Source organism: Aulostomus chinensis, chromosome 21 (assembly GCF_037954235.1).
Source record: "Aulostomus chinensis isolate RoL2024-O1b breed Wild chromosome 21, RoL_Achi_v1.0, whole genome shotgun sequence".
NCBI classification, from domain to species: Eukaryota; Metazoa; Chordata; class Actinopteri; order Syngnathiformes; family Aulostomidae; genus Aulostomus; species Aulostomus chinensis.
This window is the reverse complement of record NC_141340.1, coordinates 7,500,891-7,519,206: the sequence shown is the minus strand read 5'-3', so window position 1 is coordinate 7,519,206 and position 18,316 is coordinate 7,500,891. Positions and strand designations below refer to the sequence as shown.

Below are 18,316 nucleotides of genomic sequence, written 5' to 3'. Positions count from 1 at the left end.
TTACACATTATGTCAAGCAGTGCTGAAATATTGGTCAAAGAGGAAATTATGTGGAAAATATTTCCCAATTACACCCTCCTAAAAACCTAAAGGAAGTTATGAAGGATTTTTTTCTGGAATGAAGGGACATTTTTATTAAAGTTTAATTAAAATTAAGAGTGATATTGACTTTATTTATTTATTTATTTATTTTTTATTAAGAAAGTCTTCCTAAATTGTGGGAAACCTTCCAATCTCGCTTCCTGACTGGGAAGCTGGTAACACCGTCATTAACTGACTTACTCTGATTAATTCTGCCTCAAATTCGGCTCTTCATTTGAGTCGATTTCCGTTAATTTATGTTATTTGTTGAGCTACATCTGCAACCTAACATCATAACACGTTCAATAACCTCTCAATAAACTGGTTACGATAACCGAGTGTTCTTGTAGATCTCTTTAATCGGAAGAATTATTTCTGGATTTATTTAAAATAAATACATGTCACCAGGCAGCACCCTAAAAGAAAGTAAAATGGAATGAGGAATTTCTGCTCGGTGGATTAAGCTTAACAAATTCTGCTGAGTCCAACTGACAGCTCATGCTAACGCTAGCTACCGTGCATGCAATAGAGGACGTTGTTAGCAGGCTAGCAGACGTAGCCGCTTACTTACAATGTACTCTCGAACTTGGCTGTGGAAATTCTGCTCTCTGATAGTAACATCGTCTTCTTCCATTCTTCATATTGCATATTAAAAATAAAAGCTACAGACTCACTACATGCTAGCTTGGACAACAGCAACAATCCCTGGGTGCTGCTACCTCCGCTGCAACACTTGCCCTGACTGGTTGGAAGACAGTTCGCATCGAAGGAAACCCGCTCCGAAAAAAAAGTAGCCCCAAAATAAAATACGTCATCAACAATCGCCAAATCTTCTGCATGCCCCGGAAGGAATTGGTCACAGAATCAACATTGTGGTCCTCATGGTGGTGCATGTGTCGCCTGAGGTAACAGTTATGCATTTAAAATAGCCCAGTTTATCTTTTATGTATGTCTTTTATTTTATTTTCTTTCATTTTATTTTTTAACAAATCCTCTACAGGTACGTGACGTCAATTTATTAACCAAGCTAATGTTAAGCTAGCCTACCGGCTACAGGTTGTTAGAGGTTTGCCGGTTGAATTAAACGTTGTAGTGGTCCGTAATCTTGCGTCTAAATTGTTAAGATGAAAGGAAAATTTAAGCAGAGCAGCAAAAAGAAGGGAAATGTAGTTTTGCAGAAGTACATGGTTGCAGTGGACGAGTTTGTGAAAAGCAAAAGTGGCGTAGAAGAGGAGAAGTATGATCGAAGCTATACGTTTGTTAAAAAGAAAAGCAGAAAGGAGTTACGCAAAGAAAAGCGAAAGCTGAAAAAAGCCAAAATGAAATGTCATTACGAGGGTAAAAAGACTGTCATTTTACCTGGTGGTGATGGTGGAGACCAAGAAACAGCTGCTAGTAAACAGCTGCAGAGGAAGAAGAAGAAGAAGGAGAAAGTAAAGGGAGAAGAGCCAAAAATGAATCCGAGCAGGTCTGCTGGCGCTCCAGAGAAATCTAAAACAACATCATCCAAGGGGGGCAAGAAAGTGAATAAGCTTCAGGAGACAAGAAAGATGGCACTTTTGGAGGCAAACGAAGAAGAGGACAGAGAAATAAAGAAATTAGAACGCTGTCTCAGATTAAACAAGAGAAAGAACAAGAAAAAACTTCCGCAGTCCTTCGTTGCTGACGGACTTGACTACATCCTTGGAGTTCTTGACTCCGGTTCTACGGCTGCGCCGGGGATCTATGACAGCGATGACAATATGGACATGGCCAGAGAGAACTTTGAAGAGCTTGAGAAGAATGACTCGCAGCTCTCTGATGATGAAGAAGAGGTGGGAGATGAGATGACGAGTGAAGGTAGCGTAGAAGATTCATGTGAGGATGAAAGTGACGTTGATGAAGATGCGCAAGGGGAAGAGGATGAAGAAATGCTTGTTGAAGAGGAAGCAGAGGATGAAGAAATGGAGGGAGATGAGAGCGGTGAAACAGAGGACGAAAACAACGATGAAACAGAGGAAAAAGAAGTTCCCGTCTCAAAAACCCCAGGATCCAACTCAGGACTTGTGAGTTCACACCTGACATGTTTCCTTAATTGTCATTACTTGGCACTGCGTGTGTTGATGCACTACATCTAATGGTCGTCTCTTAGGTCACGTCAGCAGAAGGCAAGTACGTGCCGCCTCACTTGCGCAATGCCGGAGATGATAAACGCAAAGCTGAACTGGAAAAACTGAAGAAGAATGTGAAAGGCCTGGTGAACAGGTAACCAAACACCAAGGTTTCAAACATCAACAGTCGTTAAATAGTACGCAAATAGTGTACAAGTCACGATACGATTCATAGTGCAGGAGCTAACCATTCAAATCAACAAAGAATTTTGAGAAAAAACACAATTTTGGTTATATTTTCTAATCCGTTTGTGACTAGACGTGGGGAGACAGCTCATACCTCTTCAAAGGAAGCTATGCAGCTATGGAATAGTATCAAAATGGTATCATCAAACTATTTTCACTCATCTGACTAAAATGAGTCTTTGGGATCGCAGATCTTGAAAACAACCAAGATGATTCCTGATCTTCTTTCAACCGTTCCCCGTGGACGCTTCAACAATTTGCCGTAATCTCACAAATTGCCAAGACTAGGGTCTGCAATTAGAAGCAAATAGCCTCCATCATCACTTGTCCTTCGCAATATTATTTATCTTTCCACCAAATATCATCAAAATTAGTTTTCGAGATGTTCCTGCCAACAAACAAACGAGAGCACTCGCAGTGTAATAACCTCCGTCAAATTGGAATGATGTCATCAGACCCACATCCGGTTCCAGATGAATTACTGCTTGTGCCTCAATTTACTAAATGTAATCAAAAACTGTCTACAACTATTTGAGTTTTCTTGCTCAACCAAAGTCAGTGGTGACATCGTATACCTGATATAATTATTTAATGTAAAATAACTGAAAGATTTCTCTGTCAAAAATGACTGAAAGAACCCAAAACAATTAACCTCATTGGCAAAATTGTAGACGTAACTAATTCAGCCTGGTGTGAGAAAGTTGTCATTTTCGCGGCAACATAAGTTTTTTGAAATGATTATAGGGAGACCGTTTGGCTGCTCCCCAGAATGCCTTCCCTGATGTTCTTGTAACTGAATTCACCATGTCTTAAATCTTTAATCCAGAAGGTTACCATGTTAAACAGCACAAACTCCAAAATCTGTGACTTCTAAGCTTGTCAGATTAGTGACCAAGTTCTGGATCAATGCCTCCTCCTCCTCAGGCTGAGTGAGCCCAACATGGCGTCCATCAGTGGCCAAATGGAGGAGCTCTACATGAGCTACAGCAGGAAGGACATGAATGATACGATAACAGAGGTGCTGCTAGCAGCCTGCGTCACCCCGGCCCTGATGCCTGACAGACTACTGATGGAGCACATCCTGCTAGTCAGCATCATCCATCACGCCGTGGGGCTGGAGGTAAAGACACCCACTTCAGAGTTCTGACGCAAACAAGGCAATAAGGATTGTGTGAAGCAGATTCTTTTTGAGTGACATGTTTATGTGTTTGTTGAAGGCTCTTTTTATAAGCCTCTACTTCTACTGTGCAATTATGTGTGTGTGTGTGTATATGTGTGTGTGTATATATATATATATATATATATATATATATATGCTTTTCACACAATAATAATAAATAGTAATATTAATCAGAAAGTCACTACATAATTTTCCAGGTGGGAGCAAACTTTTTGGAGACAGTGGTCCGAAAATTCGACGAAGCCTACAAGAGCTCAAATGAAGGCAAAGAGTGCGACAATCTGGTGGCCATCATTGCTCACCTCTATAACTTCCAAGTGGTGCACTCCGTCCTCATCTTTGACATTCTCAAGCGTTTGGTGGGAGCCTTCACGGAGAAAGACATTGAGCTAGTTTTGTTTGTCCTGAGGAATGTGGGCTTTTCCCTGAGGAAGGACGACGCTCTTGCCCTCAAGGAGCTGATCTCTGAAGCTCAGCGGAAGGCCAGTGACGTCGGGAAGAAGTTTCAGGATCAAACCAGAGTACGGCACCAGTAATGGAAATAAACGTTTAGCAGATGGTCTAGAATAAGGTTCCCTAATAATAACCAAACCATTATGTAACTTGCTCCTCTGGAGGTGTTTGTAACATTAGATCATATGAAAACATGTCCTCAGGTGCGTTTCATGCTGGAAACCATGCTGGCTTTGAAGAACAATGACATGAGGAAGATCCCTGGCTATGATCCCGAGCCAGTGGAGAGACTGAGGAAGCTGCAGAGAACTCTGGTAGGTGACTGTTGGCTAAGAGTTTTATATGACATATCACTTTATCCGCTGTGTCCTTAATTGTGTGCAGCATTCTCTCATATTATTTTATTTTATAGCAGTTCCCATTTATGCCACCAGGTGTCCTCAGAGAGCCACCTGCTGATATGCTGTTTCTGATGCCCGCAATATGAGTGTGGCTGGACTACTTAATGAAGTCCACATTTATTTTACAAGAGTGTATGCCTGCTAACTGCTCTTGCAACTGGTTCCTTGTAAATGTGCTGCTCAGGTCCACCGGAGTGCAGGAGGCAGTGACATGAAGCTCCGAGTTTCTCTGGACAATCTCTTGGCAGCAGAGCAAGTGGGCCGCTGGTGGATCGTGGGCTCCTCGTGGAGCGGAGCACCCATGATCACCGAACAAGGGAACGCACCTTCGAAACAGAGCGCCGCTGAAAGACAGGTAGAGTGTTTGAACCACACGAGGTGTGAAGCAGTGTACATGACAGGCTGCATCTTTTGAGCTCTTAGGTCAGGTAATTGATTATCAGTCTCAGTCAGTCGTGTTTTAATAACTGATCGATCATAAATGCCAGAGATTTCCTTCCCTCGCTCTTTGTGACTTCACTTTTTCGTCTCCTGTCAAAACTTATAATTTGTGGGTTTCGTATCGTCTCAAGTTTCATATCGGCGCAAGCGTGGAGAAAGCCAAGCAGTCATTTGTTCAGAAATATTCACACACTGATAAACACCATGTGTCTTTCCATGGCAGCATTTCTCACTTTATTGCGGCTGTTGGTATTTTCAGTTCAGCACCAAAGTTCTGGATCTGGCTCGAAAACAGAGGATGAACACGGAGGTCAGAAGAAACATTTTCTGCGTGCTGATGACCAGTGAGGATTACCTGGATGCATTTGAGAAACTTCTGAGGTTTGTCGTCACTCCCCTCTCCCGTTGAAGTCGCTCGACCCAAAAATAAGAATAAAGAAGATATTCCAAGTGTGAGGTTGACATTTCAAAGCCTGTTATTTGCTCTGTGTGAAGGATGGGTCTGAAGGACAAGCAGGAGAGAGAGATCGTCCATGTCCTGATGGACTGTTGTCTCCAGGAGAAAACCTTCAATGGCTTTTACGCCGTATTGGGAGAAAAGTTTTGCTCCCATGATCGTCGCTTCCAGGTACCCTTGCTGCTAAATACGGAACCTTAACCAGCGTAAATCTACAGTACATCTAGTGTCCCTCATCAGTAACCAAATGTACATTCATGCAGGAATTAAATAGATTAACTTGTTAAAACAAACCAGACTATTTGAGTTCAACAATGTGTTTTCATGGGATTAATCAGCTTTATTCCTAATGAACAATTTAGGTTATTTTTCCAGTCAGTAGCGTCAGTGTCTTTTGACTTTGGGATTTCAAATCAGATATTAGTGTCAGACTGCAAATACACAACTCACGCCTCTTTTATTGCATTGTTCAGGCTCCTGTATTAATATGAATATTCACAGTGCAAAATTTGTTTTTACATACAGAAAATTCTGCTGTTTTTTGTTTTTTTACAAGAGCGTCCTTATCATTTCACCTCAGGTTTTCGAATCAGAACCAGAGATGAGTACTTGATGGAAGTATAAGCCACACCTCCTTTTTTTTTTTTTTGCATTTGATTGCCTCTTATATTTCTTATCAATATATTAGAGCAAAATGTCTTTTTCATACGTTGCAAAATGTTTAAATGTTTCCACATCTGCCAGGTCAACTGACCTGGGGACTCCAAATCAGTACCAGATTTTCGTATGACTCCGAAAGTACCGGACCCACCTTTGTCTTTCCATTTTATTGCCTATGCCGAATTTTACAGGAATATTTTGATGCAAAGTGCATTTTTCATACCCTGTAAAATCATTCTTTTATTTCCCAATAGCTTCCATGTCATGCAATCGAGGGTCTCCCAATACACTCCAGATATTCTTATCAGACCTCAAGGACCCACCGTATTTATTGCATTTTATCACCTCAAATATTTTATGTTAATTTTTTAGCGCAGAAGATATTTTTTTATAGTGAGAAATCAGTTGTTTATCATTTTTTCAGTACCTTCCATGTTGTAGGACCTGTGGACTCCAAATCAGTACTGGATATTTGTCCCAAATGGGAGGTGCAGAACCCAAAAATCAATATGAATATAATAATAATTATAGATAAATAAACAAATTGCAGCAGGCAATGAAATTCAAGGAACAGACATGTCATCCCTGTAATTATATCTGGAGCTGCGAAGAGCAATTTCCTTACTAGAAGCTGATGAAAATTTCCTTATGAGAAACACCGATAATAAGTGACGTTTAAAGACTGTGTGTGTGTGTGTGTGTGTGTGTGTGTGTGTGTGAGAGTGTGTGTGTGAGTGAGAGTGCGTGACAGACCACCCAGTCTCTGCGTGTGACCTGCGTTTCACCTCTTCATTGTGGGAGCTCCTCACACCTCTCACCTCTCGTATTAGTCGACTCAAACTGTGACGACAAACGTCACTTCCTAGCTCACCGCCAGTCTGTATCAGAAACTGATGACTATTGTCCTCACCAAAGAGCTGGAAGCAGAGCTGCTGGGAAAGTTTGCTTTTTACATGTAGACTGGATCTGGTCGAGTGGATTAGTTGTGTCGAAAAGTGGGTTCCTGTTAAGTGTTTTGTCTACAGTTTGGAATCATTACCGTGCTTATTTTCACTGTAATGGCTTTTACAATCATATCGTGTATTTATTATCTGTTGTTTCATAACATATTTATGTGTATTTATTATCTGTATTTTCATAGATGACCTTCCAGTTCAGCTTTTGGGACAAATTCAGAGAACTCTCCAACCTTCCCAGCAGCACCTTCAACAACTTGATCCAGCTTGTTACCCGGTTCCTCCAGAAGAAGTGCCTCTCACTCTCCGTATTTAAAGTCAGTGGCATTTTTTATCTGTGTGGCACGGTAACATTTATGTTATATATTTAATGTTATATGTTGAATAGATCGTGCTTGTCTTCGTGTAGGTAATAGAGTTTGGAGAACTTGACAAGCCCAAAGTGCGCTTCTTGCGTCAAGTGCTGACTAAACTACTAAAAGAAACGGACCTGGAGGATCTAGTCAGTATTTTTGGAAGGTGAGCATCGATGTGTTTAGCCGCAGTTCACACTCACACTGTAAGTTAAAGAATATTAAAAAAAAACTGAAAATATCATTTTTGCTCCCTTGAAATCATGTAACTGCTTGCTGCTGGGGTTCTCAGGTGTGGACCAGGACCCCTCTGCATCACTGTCATGCGTGGTTATAGGAAAGAGGGTGGATGTGGAGCTTGAAACTGAACCAGAAAGTGAAGCAAAACATCCCTCTTCTGCTGTTCCTCAACATTTAGATTAATGTCAAATCGTTGCTTGAAAAAGAACGAGTTCATACACTGTCAGTTGGGCGTGTTTATAGCTGCACACTCAAAGCGGAGGGAAATGCCAGTCACCTCATAAATAACCAGTTAAATATGGGTATTGCAGCATACATCGTCAGACAGTCTTCGCTGGAAGATATTCCCAGTATTGGTGCCAGAAATAGTTGGGCATGGTTGAGCTTTGAGCTAACTGTTATCATCAGCATGCTGACATGCCAGGTGTAGTGTCTCGATGCTCGCTGCTACCTTAGCTCGTTAGCCTGCCACTGTTCACTGATTTGACAGGGAGGTTGGTGAGAATGCGCTGCATGCAAATGCATCCTACACAAAAGTACTGAACAAATATTGACTCAATGATGGCACAAGGTAAAAGATACCAGTGGACCACAGTTATTACATGTCATCCCAAGTTGAGCATGAATGTTCAAATCCATCCATAAAATGTCACAATGACTCAACGGTAAAAGTCAAAAAGCCACGGTAGAGGCGTCCCTGGAGCCACGTCACTAACACAGCTGAAAGTCTAGTTTAACTCCCCGGTGATGGCAACTTCTGAATGTCTCTCTTTGTTTCCTGTCCTCCAGGATTTCAGGAATTCCCAAGCTAGGAATGCTGCGGGAGGGCTTGAAACTTTTCATCAGCCACTTCCTGCTGAAGAACTCCCAGTCGCAGGAACCAGCCGAGCAAGCAGCCGCGCTGTCGGAGCGCGCGCAGGTCGCCACCAAAGCCATGGAGGCCAAAGAGGCCAAACTCAAACTGTAGCAGCCACAACGGTGCATCATCAGGAGGTTTGCTGGAGTCATATTCCTACTGGTTACTCAAAGCTACACTTCACTTTGAGGGAGAAATAAATCTGTTTTTCTTTTGAAAGTTGTTGTAAATGATTTTCACTGTTAATATTTCCAAGTCTGGAAGATATTTTTTTAACACGCAGCGGTCTTAGCTTATGTGTTTTATATTAAGAGCAAGTGTATATCGCTTCAATTAATATTTATAGATTTTTCTTATGATTAATGATACTTGAATAGCAGTAAATATTTCTTGTATTTCAGCTTCTAAATACAGACAGTGACCATCTTACTGCTGTTATTTGAGTAAATCTGCACTCAGAAAATCAGGTATTTGCTCAAATCTTTGGCTAAAGGCTCTGGTTTTCTTTTATTGGAGGGGGGGGGACTTGAATCGCGAGAATGTCAGAATTCTTAGTTTCATTTCACAATTCTGACTTATTTTTCGGGTAGTTATGACTTTTCTTCTCAGAATCACAACTGTCAGGGTAAGAGTCAGAATTAAAGACAAACATTTTTGATATTATTTTCCACATGAACACACACACGACCATAATCCTGTTTTCTATTCATTCATTTTTATTTTTATTTTAATGCTTCGGCGTTTTGAGTCTGCCCTCTTGGAGGCAGTGTACGGCCGGTCAATATCACTTCCCTCGGACACCTGGAACCATTCTTCTGAGATTTACTGTGTGTATTTACACGCGTACACAAACAAAAGCATATTATAATAAAGTCTTCATCAGCCTGATTATTGAATATTTCTATGTTATCATTGTTCTGTTGATATTTCCACCCAGAGTATGACGAGCAGTGAGTCACTGTGTTTACATGACTTGAGGCCTTGAGTCTTGAGTCTGTTTCTGTTTGCTGGCTGACATCAGTATCTCCCCGCGTGGTTAGCATAGCGGTGACATTTAATACTCGCTGCCATTAATTAGCCTCATGTATGCAGCCTGTATCAAAGGCAGGAGTGCAGCCTGAGGTCAGGAATCGGCCACTAAGCTTCTACTCTTTTCCACAAAACTCCTCAGTAGCTTCACGTCAAAGAGCTGTTTTTAGTTGGGGTGACAGCGCACGCAGTGATCCCCTGCATCCCAGCAGCAGTGGTTCAGTTGGTGAGAAATGATGGTTCTACTTTAGAATCTATCTGGCCGGATCAATGGGCTCAGTGCGCGGTCCATACACAAGCTATTGTCTGCAGCTGTGAACCGGAGAGTCGCCATCAGCCTTACCTGGTGTACTCTGGTTGGGCTTGACCCTCAGCTGAACTTTGATTTAGTCTGCGAAAAGCAAACAGTCTAAGATAACCAGCAGATCTTTCAGTAATCCTGCTACAAATGGCACATTATCAGTCAGGCTTGCTACACTTAAACTCTGATGACAGCGGGAACAATGACAACAACCATTCTATGGACTGTTGATAGTCGTCATTGTCCACTTTCATAAAAGTTCTGTCTGAAAGAGCACCATGTACATTGAACAACAAAATAAATCAAACTGTATTCACAGCAGATGGAAGCCAGTTGTTAAGCTAAATCCCAATTTAAAAATGTTAAATGTAACAAAACAAAAAAAAACAAGATGCCATTACATCTTGTAAAATTAAAACATCACTCAAATAATTATTAAAATTCAAGGCCAATGAAATATCATTTTAACAGGCAAGCGTGTGGCACAATAAGCTAAATATTTCCATGCACGGCCACGGGTGCTGCAAATGATTTCAGCCCTGAAAATAGTGGCTGAGCAGCGTTTAAAAGGCTTATTAATCCGAGCCCATTGCTAGTGTGGTGTGAAATGTTTCCTCCGTCTGCCTGCCTACTCGCTGTTTGCTCTCACCGCACGCTTGCACAGATCCGACAGCGCTATTAACAGTGATTCCCATGACCCGACCTGTCAGAGCAGCAGAAAAACACGAGCCTCTGCCCGCATCCGCGCTCAAGCGCTGCGTAAATCAGAAATCGAGGGACTACTTTATTTTTGTTCACTCCCCCTTTAAAACGCCAAAAACCCTCCGCCACAATAAGAGTTATATAAAAACAGTTTATTTCACATTGTTTGAGACGCTAAACAACCATTTAGCATGCACTGGTACACGATGACCATTTTTATAAATACAATATAGAAAAATAAACATAACGTATTTTTTTTTCCCCAGCGTAATTTTACCCACTGACACAACAAAGAACGATTAAGGCCAATATAGAAATGACAGGAGACTTTTTAGGTGAAGAGTATTGAGATTATTGCCAGGTGCCCAAATCCTTGATGCGTTTTTGCATAGAATCCATGCAATGAAACTATAGCCGAGTCATCTGCTTTATTGCTTCTTTAGTAACATGAGGATCATCTATACTTGACCTAAATGTTCCCTTTTTTTTTTGTAACAAAAAAAACGATGAATATTTCTGTGATAAAAGTTTACATGCAAATGCACTTTAAAGGAAGTCTTTATGAATGAGACGCCACCTTCGGCTCTCCTCGGGTTCAAGGCTGCGGACTAACGTCACTGGTGTGATTCCTCTCGTCATCCGAGGAGCAGTCTGAGGAGTTATACAGGAAATTGTCGCCCTCGTCGTCGTCACTGTCCCTGAAGTCTCTTATTCTGCCGTTTTTTGTGTTTGTCTTGCTTTGATAATCCGACTGTTCGAGTCCGTCCGATTTCTCTTGGCCGTTTTTGGTGCCTTTCTGCTTCTCGGCCTCCTGGGCGGCTTGCTCTTTGGCCTTCTTACTTCTCTTCCACTTCATACGTCTGTTCTGGAACCAGATTTTAACCTGAAGAAGAAATTGTCAATTAATTTAAAGCTTAAATGATATCAACCACGCAAAGGCGAGCCGCGCGTAAAGCTTCCGTGAAAGTCACCTGTCCTCCTGCGCTGCTTTTACGCAAACATGTTTATTGACCTGCTTCATATTAAGTTAAAAAATAACATTTAATGTTTTTTTTAATGTGTTTTTAAGGTTTAAACCCCTGGAAATATTCTCGGAGACGTCTGAACATTCAGAACGGGCGCAGAGAGATTGTACAATAATTATCAATCACGCAAAAAACAATGAATTTCTTGTGTGCTTGCGTGTGTTTGTGTGTGTTTGTGTGTAGCCGGACCTGAGTTTCAGTGAGCATGAGGGACGTGGCCACCTCGAAGCGCTTGGGTCGTGACAGGTACTTGTTCAGTTTGAACTGATGCTCCAACTCCAGCAGCTGCTGACTTGTGAATGCAGTTCTTGGTCTTCTGCACTTGCCAAGTAAATTGGACTGCGCCTGAGCTGCAAGATCAAAACAAAACAAAACAAACGAATATTAATTTCCACATGATTTGCAAGAATAATTTTGACTTTTTTATATGAATATTTTGGAGAAACAAAATCCATTAAATCCCTGACACTAAAATACTGTGGTGGAATGTATAGAAAACGAAACAATGTATCATGTATTGAGACTGTTTGTCTGTGGATGAAGCAGCAAGCTTTCCCCTATGAATATGGCCATACAGAAGCTATTTGCCACCTCATTTTGAACAAATCTGCTAAAACCAGCAGAAACAAAAAGGCAGTATCTGGTGAGCAAATAGCATGTCGACTGTGGGTTTCACACTCTTCTGCCAGTTTCCCACTGTCCATTATCTGTCCATTTTAGTTCCTCTCAGAAAAATCATCACTCTTTGACATCCGTGTCATTCAGGTGATCAAATCTGAGGGAAAACTCTCTTTAAACTCTAGTTGTTGTTGGTTTTTTTTGCGTGTTTTGAAGTCGCACGGTGCGTACCAACGTTAGGATGGTGCTTATTGGTTGTTAGGGAACCGTCTAACTCTGTATGAACTACTCTACATCTTACTTTATGTTCAGAATAAATGTATGATTTATGTAGGGTTGGTTTTTTTGCCGTCTTGTCATGAAACAGTTGGGCTACTCACAATTAAAGTCGGATATTTTTGGCAGCATCATCCCGGCTGTGGAGACCCTGAGCCAGTGGTCCAGCTGGAAGGTGCTAGCGGTCAGTTTGATGGGGTCGCTGGCGTGGTGGTGATGGGAGCCGTGCGGGTACGAGTAGGACAGGGCAGGGTGCTGGCCTGTGAGGGCAGCCGCGGAGTAGGTGTACATGGGGTGCCCGTAGAGAGCCTGTGCGGGGATCCCTGCGGTACTCTGCGGGTGTAATCCAACCATACTGTGCGGACTGTTGAGGAAACCAGGTTTAGGGATCAAACCGCAAGTGGAAATCCTCGGCGGGGACGGCGTCTCCGTGCGTAAAGATTCGCCGCTGGTCGTCAGTTCTGAGGCTGCCACACTCCCCGTGGACGGGATGGAGGAAGAGGGGGAGGAGAGGGAAGTCACCAGCGCCAGCGGAGAGGTCTGCACTTTGGGTGTATCGACTGCTAAAAGCGCGTCAATGCGAAAGTTTTTGGATTTCTCCATGGAGCCCCCCGGTGCGCGTCCTCGGTCTGCTATGAAGGAAGGACTCGCCGGTGCCGTTTTCCCACCTCTCAAAAGTTCTAATGTGCTCGGAAGTGTGAGAGAGAAGCTCGGCGTGACACTTAATCCCCGTCAGATGGAGGCGATTGGTGCAGCGTGTGGTAGGGGGCTGTCCCAAGGTTCCCATCGGACCCAACAACGCCTCTCTCCTCTAATCACCGCGGGCTGTATTAACGCCTCCGCGGGGTGCTGCTATTATAGGAAAATGACGCAAATGTTGTTAAAAAAAAACCTCATATTTTCCATTAATTATAACGAGATGCCATCTTTCGCCTTTTTACAGTAATATACAGTTCATTAACAGGAGGCTTGTCGAGTAAAAGTGTCCAGAGTGACTAAAGAGCTTATTCCTTTATGATTATAGGAGGAAGTGCGCTATACATTTTGGGGGATTGGCTTCCAGCGTATACATCAACCGTTTGACCAAGGTCACAGCAACAGACTCTGGCGCACACAAACTCTCCAAATTAACAATCAAATTAAGCTGCATTGAAATCTTTTTTTTTTTTTTAAATCTGGCTTTAATCAAATGAAGTTGCAGGGTTATTTTTTTTATTATTATTATTTTTTATACTGCCAGCTTTTGTATTCCGGGACATCAGGAGGGCTGATGTCCTCTGGCGCACGGTCTGTTCCGACGGTCCAGCTGAGGACAGCAGATGCTTTTAGGAACATTTTGCTGAAATTACAACAAAAATGTTAAAAAAAAACAAACCTCATAAGATGTTCACCTGTCAGTTCATGAGGAACCCCTTGATCAGCTTTTCCATCCATATCCAATAATCGTATTAATGTACTCATCATATCAGCACTGAAACTCAGTAAACAGATGAATGAAGAAATGAGATCTGACATGACAATTCACCTCAGACACATGCAGCGCGCGCGCGCGTGTGTGTGTGTGTGTGTGTGTGTGTGTGTTCATTTTCCATCTAAATCCAATAGTCTTCTTAACTTACAATTCATATAAATAAACCAGTGAGGAAAAAAAACCATCCAACATTGTGCTCTCATGCGATCATTTGCCAATTTATTAGGTACACTTCCAAACTAATGCAGTATATTTCAACCGTCCAAAAAGATATATTTTTCTTCTTGAGGATTATTGTGTATATTTTTTTTTTTGCTGAATTTTTGTGAGAGGTTTTTATGTCATTTAATATTTTGATATTTAATAACTTTTTTTCTGCCCCAAACATTTTGTCGATCCTCCTCCATTATAAACAGGAAGAAAGAATCCACTGTCAAACAAAGTCAAACATTTTAGTACTTCTGAACAGATGCATTATTGCAGAGCTTGCCTTTTAGTAGTCATCGTAGTAAACTGCAGTATTTTAGATGTACAGAATGAATTCGCAATCGCAGAACATGACGTTAACTGCTTATTTTATCAATATGAAACTTTATTGTTCTTCTTCTTCTTATTATTATTATTATTATTATTGTTATGGTCCTATGTGTGAGGTGATTTGTTATCTCATTGAATTTAGATTGAACTTTAAATAAATGTGCGGGCTATTTAGAGGGGACGGAAAAGAAAGGAATACCAAAAAAAAAAAAAACCTGCTTGTGAGAGAGTGAACATCTTGTGTGAAGCCAACTGGGAAATTGAAGTGAAAGCACTCCTGCTGTCGTTTCACCCCCCAAACCTGAGAGTGCCAGACGCACTCTGACCTGTTCTAATGGAGTCAAATAATGTCCCCAAATTAATTAGCTAAGACTCTCACCGTACCCAAACATGATGTCATCAACCCAAGCTTTGCTTTATTGTGAATTAACTTCTTATCCACGTCAGTAAAGAAACAAATGTCTTTTTCTTTGTGCGCATTAAAGGTGAAAACCAATTTTGCATTTAAAAAAAAAAAACCTCTTTTTTTCATTGTTTTTTTTTTCTTTTTTCATTTTTATTCCCGACCTCTTTTCGGCTGTCAAAGAAGTCAAATTTAAGCGATCAACGAGCAGCAAAAACTGTGTAATTGAAGGTTCAGCGTGATGATGAGGAGAGGGATGTAATAGGCTCGTGGCTTCGGGTGACTTCGGTCTAATAAGCCACTTAAAGTTAATGGAAGAGGAGGTCAAAATGAGAATTATTGACACCCCCGTTGCCCTTAACCTGTCTACCAATAAAGCTGATTAGTTTTTGTCAATTCATCAACTAACCGCGCTCGGGGGGACGTTTATTTGCTCAGGGGAAATCAACAAGTCACCGGGTAGTTTTCAAGTAAAGTATCGCCATTTAATTGTGGACCTTGATGATCATGACCAATTACAGAATGATAACGGAGAGATTGATGGGAGTGCAGGGATGAGGGCCCTGCGTGGGGAAGGGAAGAGGAAGAAGAAGAAGAAGAAGAAGAAGAAGGAGAAAAAGGAGGGGATGGAGGAAGAAAGTGAGTCCGTCCACTAACTGTGCAAGCAGACTCATTTTTGTGTGTAATAGCTACAGATTTATAGATCCTAAATTGTCTAATTCTTGCTCTTTTTTTGTCCTTTCATATATATATATTTTTGCTGCTCTTAATTATAGTGATATGATATTAATGGACACATATGAGCCGCTCTTTTAAAATTATTATGGTAGTGAAGGGCTGAATAAACATCCTCACCTCCGGACGTTCAGCAGAAATGAAAGTCTTTTGCAGTTTTTCTTCTTCTTCTTCTCATCAATTAAATGTATTTTATCAGCGTTCTGTGTGATTATTCTAACGGCCGGAGTCTCCTGATCGCTGCTGCGCACCGGAGCTGCGCCTCGTCCGTCTCCACCTCCACCGCCGCCGCCGCCACCGCGGGTTTAATTTCATTAAGGGGGCCGGCATGAATATTTCTATTAAAGCAGCAGTGAAATATGGAGCCATTTACTATTGGCCCCCACCGATCACCCAGATTTATCACCCCTTTTCATCACATCTAGAGGAGAGAAAATTAATAAGGGCCTCAAGATTAAAAAGAAAAACCGAGCCTAAAACCCTGGTCTTTCTCCTGAAAGCTGTTAATTTGTTCCGTAATTACTTTCACAATTAACTAAAATACAAATCAAAGTGACAAATCGGGATAGTTTATATATTAATTACCTTCAGTGGGTGTGCGGTTGAAAGCGACCTGCACTGTCTCTCCTATCGCAATAAATAGGTGCGATTCAACTCGCACGGCTTGTCTGAAATTTCTACCATCGCTTTCGATTTAATCTAAAACGAAATATTCCATTACTTATTTATTATTTTTTTCCGTTGAGGAAAAAACAAAAAGTTCGGTATCCAACTAATCCCAGTCGTGTTGTCTAAACCAAGAAGCGTCTGGCTCGTTGTTCTTGATCAGGCTTTTAAAACCTTCAGTCGTTCAGTCTGTAAGGTGACGCTTCATTATATTAGTACAATATATCTGCTGTGATACCCGCATATTTATTTTTATGACTACAAAGTCTCATCCCAAATGAAAATCAGTGCAGGTCTTCATGAATTCTACTAATATGATGATGGAAAAGAGATTAATCAGGTAGTAAACAATCATAATAGGTTCCAGTTTGACTGTTTGGTTATAGAACTCTGAAACCTCACTCATTACATGTCAGATAATGCAGAAGAAGCCACTGAAGACTCTTTTATTTAATAAGAATTCTTCTCAAAGATTCGTTTTCTGAAGCTTAAGTTAATAAAGTTCAATCTTCAAACTGATCATGAAGCCACGTGGGCATACCTATGTTTCTGAACAGGACTCTTGATTTTGTTGTTGTTGTTGTTGTTGTTGTTGTTTGAAGATGGTAACCAGTCCATCCACTTCATTGGCACTCATTTCTACTTTTATGAAGCCTACAACCTCTTGTTGACGCTCTCAGAGAGGTTAACAGCAGTGAGTTTGACATTGAATCATAACTGAGCCACGATTTGGAGCTTAACTCACTTTTGTGTGTCTGTCCAGTGGATAAATACAAACACCATGACTATGATGTCATACTTCCATCGAGATCAGAAGCAGAATCACTGGTGAAAGATTTGTCGTATGTTCTCAACTCCATTTAGATTCAGGGTGAGAAGTGATTTGAAAATACAGTCACTTCTTTTAATTTTCTCACCCAACTGGTCCACTTGCAAGGGATGCACCATTCTCCTGCTGCCTGCGTGTCTATGATCAATAGAATTATTATCAGCTTTGTACGTTACATTTTATTTTGCAACAATCATAAAGTGGACTGATTAAATTGCAAACATCTCATAAAAAAGACCTTTTACATGTCAGATATTTGGCCGGAGGGAAATGAGCACGTTTCTAAAACCATTAATATGCACACACACAAAAAAGACTCAAGAAAACTATTGAAAAAGATGGTTTGAGCACTGAAAGCACATGTTTGTAGGAGACCGAAGACCGTGATGATGGAATACTTGAGTGTCACTGTAAAAAAAAAAAAAAAAAAAAAATTTGAACGTCAGAAAATTATCATTGTTAAAATATATATATGTCAAGCTGCTCAATGCACAAATGAAAAGAAAAGAAACTCCACTGAGGAAATAGGGTAGCAAATAAAAAAAACCAAAAATGGATTTGATGGTGCATTTTCATCCACAGTTTCCAAGGCAACAACATCCCTGAGAGATCTTGTGGATAACGTATAAGTGTGCAAGAGCTATAAAAAAAAAAAAAATCATGGTAATATCATGTCTAAAATGGAATCGAAACTGTGAAGAGAATGACGTGAGACAGTATAATCACAACTCCACCTTCAGTTTAGTTGCAACCAGCTGAAGTGCCATGACCACAGGCTGAGCAGATCTTCTGGAGAAGTGCAAAAGTTCAAGAGCGCAGCTTTGAGCCACACCGGATGCATCTGTGAGGTTATGAATCCAACGCTGCACACACTGGAATTCTCCTATTAGTCAAATTAAAGAAAAACAATGCAGTGCAATGCCAAGATATGCATCAGTACATCAACAGCGATGTATGGTGTCAAATGAAGTCACTGCCCACATTAGTATCAAGCAATAAGTTATTGCCTTTGCCAGGGAGGTTAAGTTTTTTTTTTTGCTTCCATTTGTTTGTCTGTCTATGAGAAGCATTATTTTGAAAAACAAAAACAAAAACAAAAAACTACCTGAAGGATTATCATTAAATTTGGTGAAGGAGTAGAACCTGTGCCAAGGAAGAATCCATTACATTTTGGGGCAGATCCATTTATAAGCGGGAGGGGGGGGGGGGTGGGGTGGGGTGGGGTTGGACATGGAGCTTGGCTGCGCTGACAACGTGCCCTTTTAGTTTGGTTCTCTGACAAACTGTAGTGTTGTGCATCTGAAAATATT

At 41.1% G+C, this 18,316-nt stretch overlaps 3 protein-coding genes across 3 annotated transcripts in view; 1 reads left to right on the top strand and 2 right to left on the bottom strand.

Annotated features, from left to right (window-relative positions):
- lmbr1 (limb development membrane protein 1) overlaps nucleotides 1-868 on the bottom strand; it is a 36,211-nt gene extending 35,343 nt beyond the window's left edge. Inside the window, exon 1 of the mRNA XM_086192236.1 lies at nucleotides 653-868. Coding sequence (XP_086048362.1) covers nucleotides 653-715 — 63 coding nt within the window. The 5' untranslated portion in view covers nucleotides 716-868. The remainder of the gene's footprint in view (nucleotides 1-652) is intronic.
- Nucleotides 851-9,293, top strand: nom1 (nucleolar protein with MIF4G domain 1). Its single transcript, XM_086192235.1, has 11 exons — nucleotides 851-2,126; nucleotides 2,213-2,325; nucleotides 3,342-3,537; nucleotides 3,795-4,118; nucleotides 4,254-4,364; nucleotides 4,636-4,806; nucleotides 5,152-5,273; nucleotides 5,388-5,520; nucleotides 7,151-7,282; nucleotides 7,375-7,484; nucleotides 8,348-9,293. The coding sequence occupies exons 1-11, from the start codon at nucleotides 1,206-1,208 to the stop codon at nucleotides 8,523-8,525; spliced, it is 2,511 nt and encodes an 836-aa protein (XP_086048361.1). The 5' UTR covers nucleotides 851-1,205; the 3' UTR covers nucleotides 8,526-9,293.
- A 1,679-nt stretch (nucleotides 9,294-10,972) lies between these two features.
- mnx1 (motor neuron and pancreas homeobox 1) lies at nucleotides 10,973-13,022 on the bottom strand. Its single transcript, XM_086191459.1, has 3 exons — nucleotides 12,470-13,022; nucleotides 11,661-11,821; nucleotides 10,973-11,329 (listed from the first exon to the last, which is right to left on the bottom strand). The coding sequence occupies exons 1-3, from the start codon at nucleotides 12,966-12,968 to the stop codon at nucleotides 11,042-11,044; spliced, it is 948 nt and encodes a 315-aa protein (XP_086047585.1). The 5' UTR covers nucleotides 12,969-13,022; the 3' UTR covers nucleotides 10,973-11,041.
- Between the last annotated feature and the right edge of the window lie 5,294 nt (nucleotides 13,023-18,316).

What these genes read in the sequence shown, in the direction of transcription:
- nom1 (XM_086192235.1), top strand. Translation starts at nt 1,206, where the DNA reads ATGAAAGGAAAATTTAAGCAGAGCAGCAAAAAGAAGGGAAATGTAGTT. An exon ending in ATCACGCCGTGGGGCTGGAG is followed by an intron (nt 3,538 to 3,794) that starts GTAAAGACACCC and finishes ATAATTTTCCAG; the next exon opens with GTGGGAGCAAACTTTTTGGA. An exon ending in AGTTTCAGGATCAAACCAGA is followed by an intron (nt 4,119 to 4,253) that starts GTACGGCACCAG and finishes ACATGTCCTCAG; the next exon opens with GTGCGTTTCATGCTGGAAAC.
- mnx1 (XM_086191459.1), bottom strand. Translation starts at nt 12,968, where the DNA reads ATGGAGAAATCCAAAAACTTTCGCATTGACGCGCTTTTAGCAGTCGAT. An exon ending in AAAAATATCCGACTTTAATT is followed by an intron (nt 11,822 to 12,469) that starts GTGAGTAGCCCA and finishes TTGATCTTGCAG; the next exon opens with CTCAGGCGCAGTCCAATTTA. An exon ending in TCATGCTCACTGAAACTCAG is followed by an intron (nt 11,330 to 11,660) that starts GTCCGGCTACAC and finishes TTTCTTCTTCAG; the next exon opens with GTTAAAATCTGGTTCCAGAA.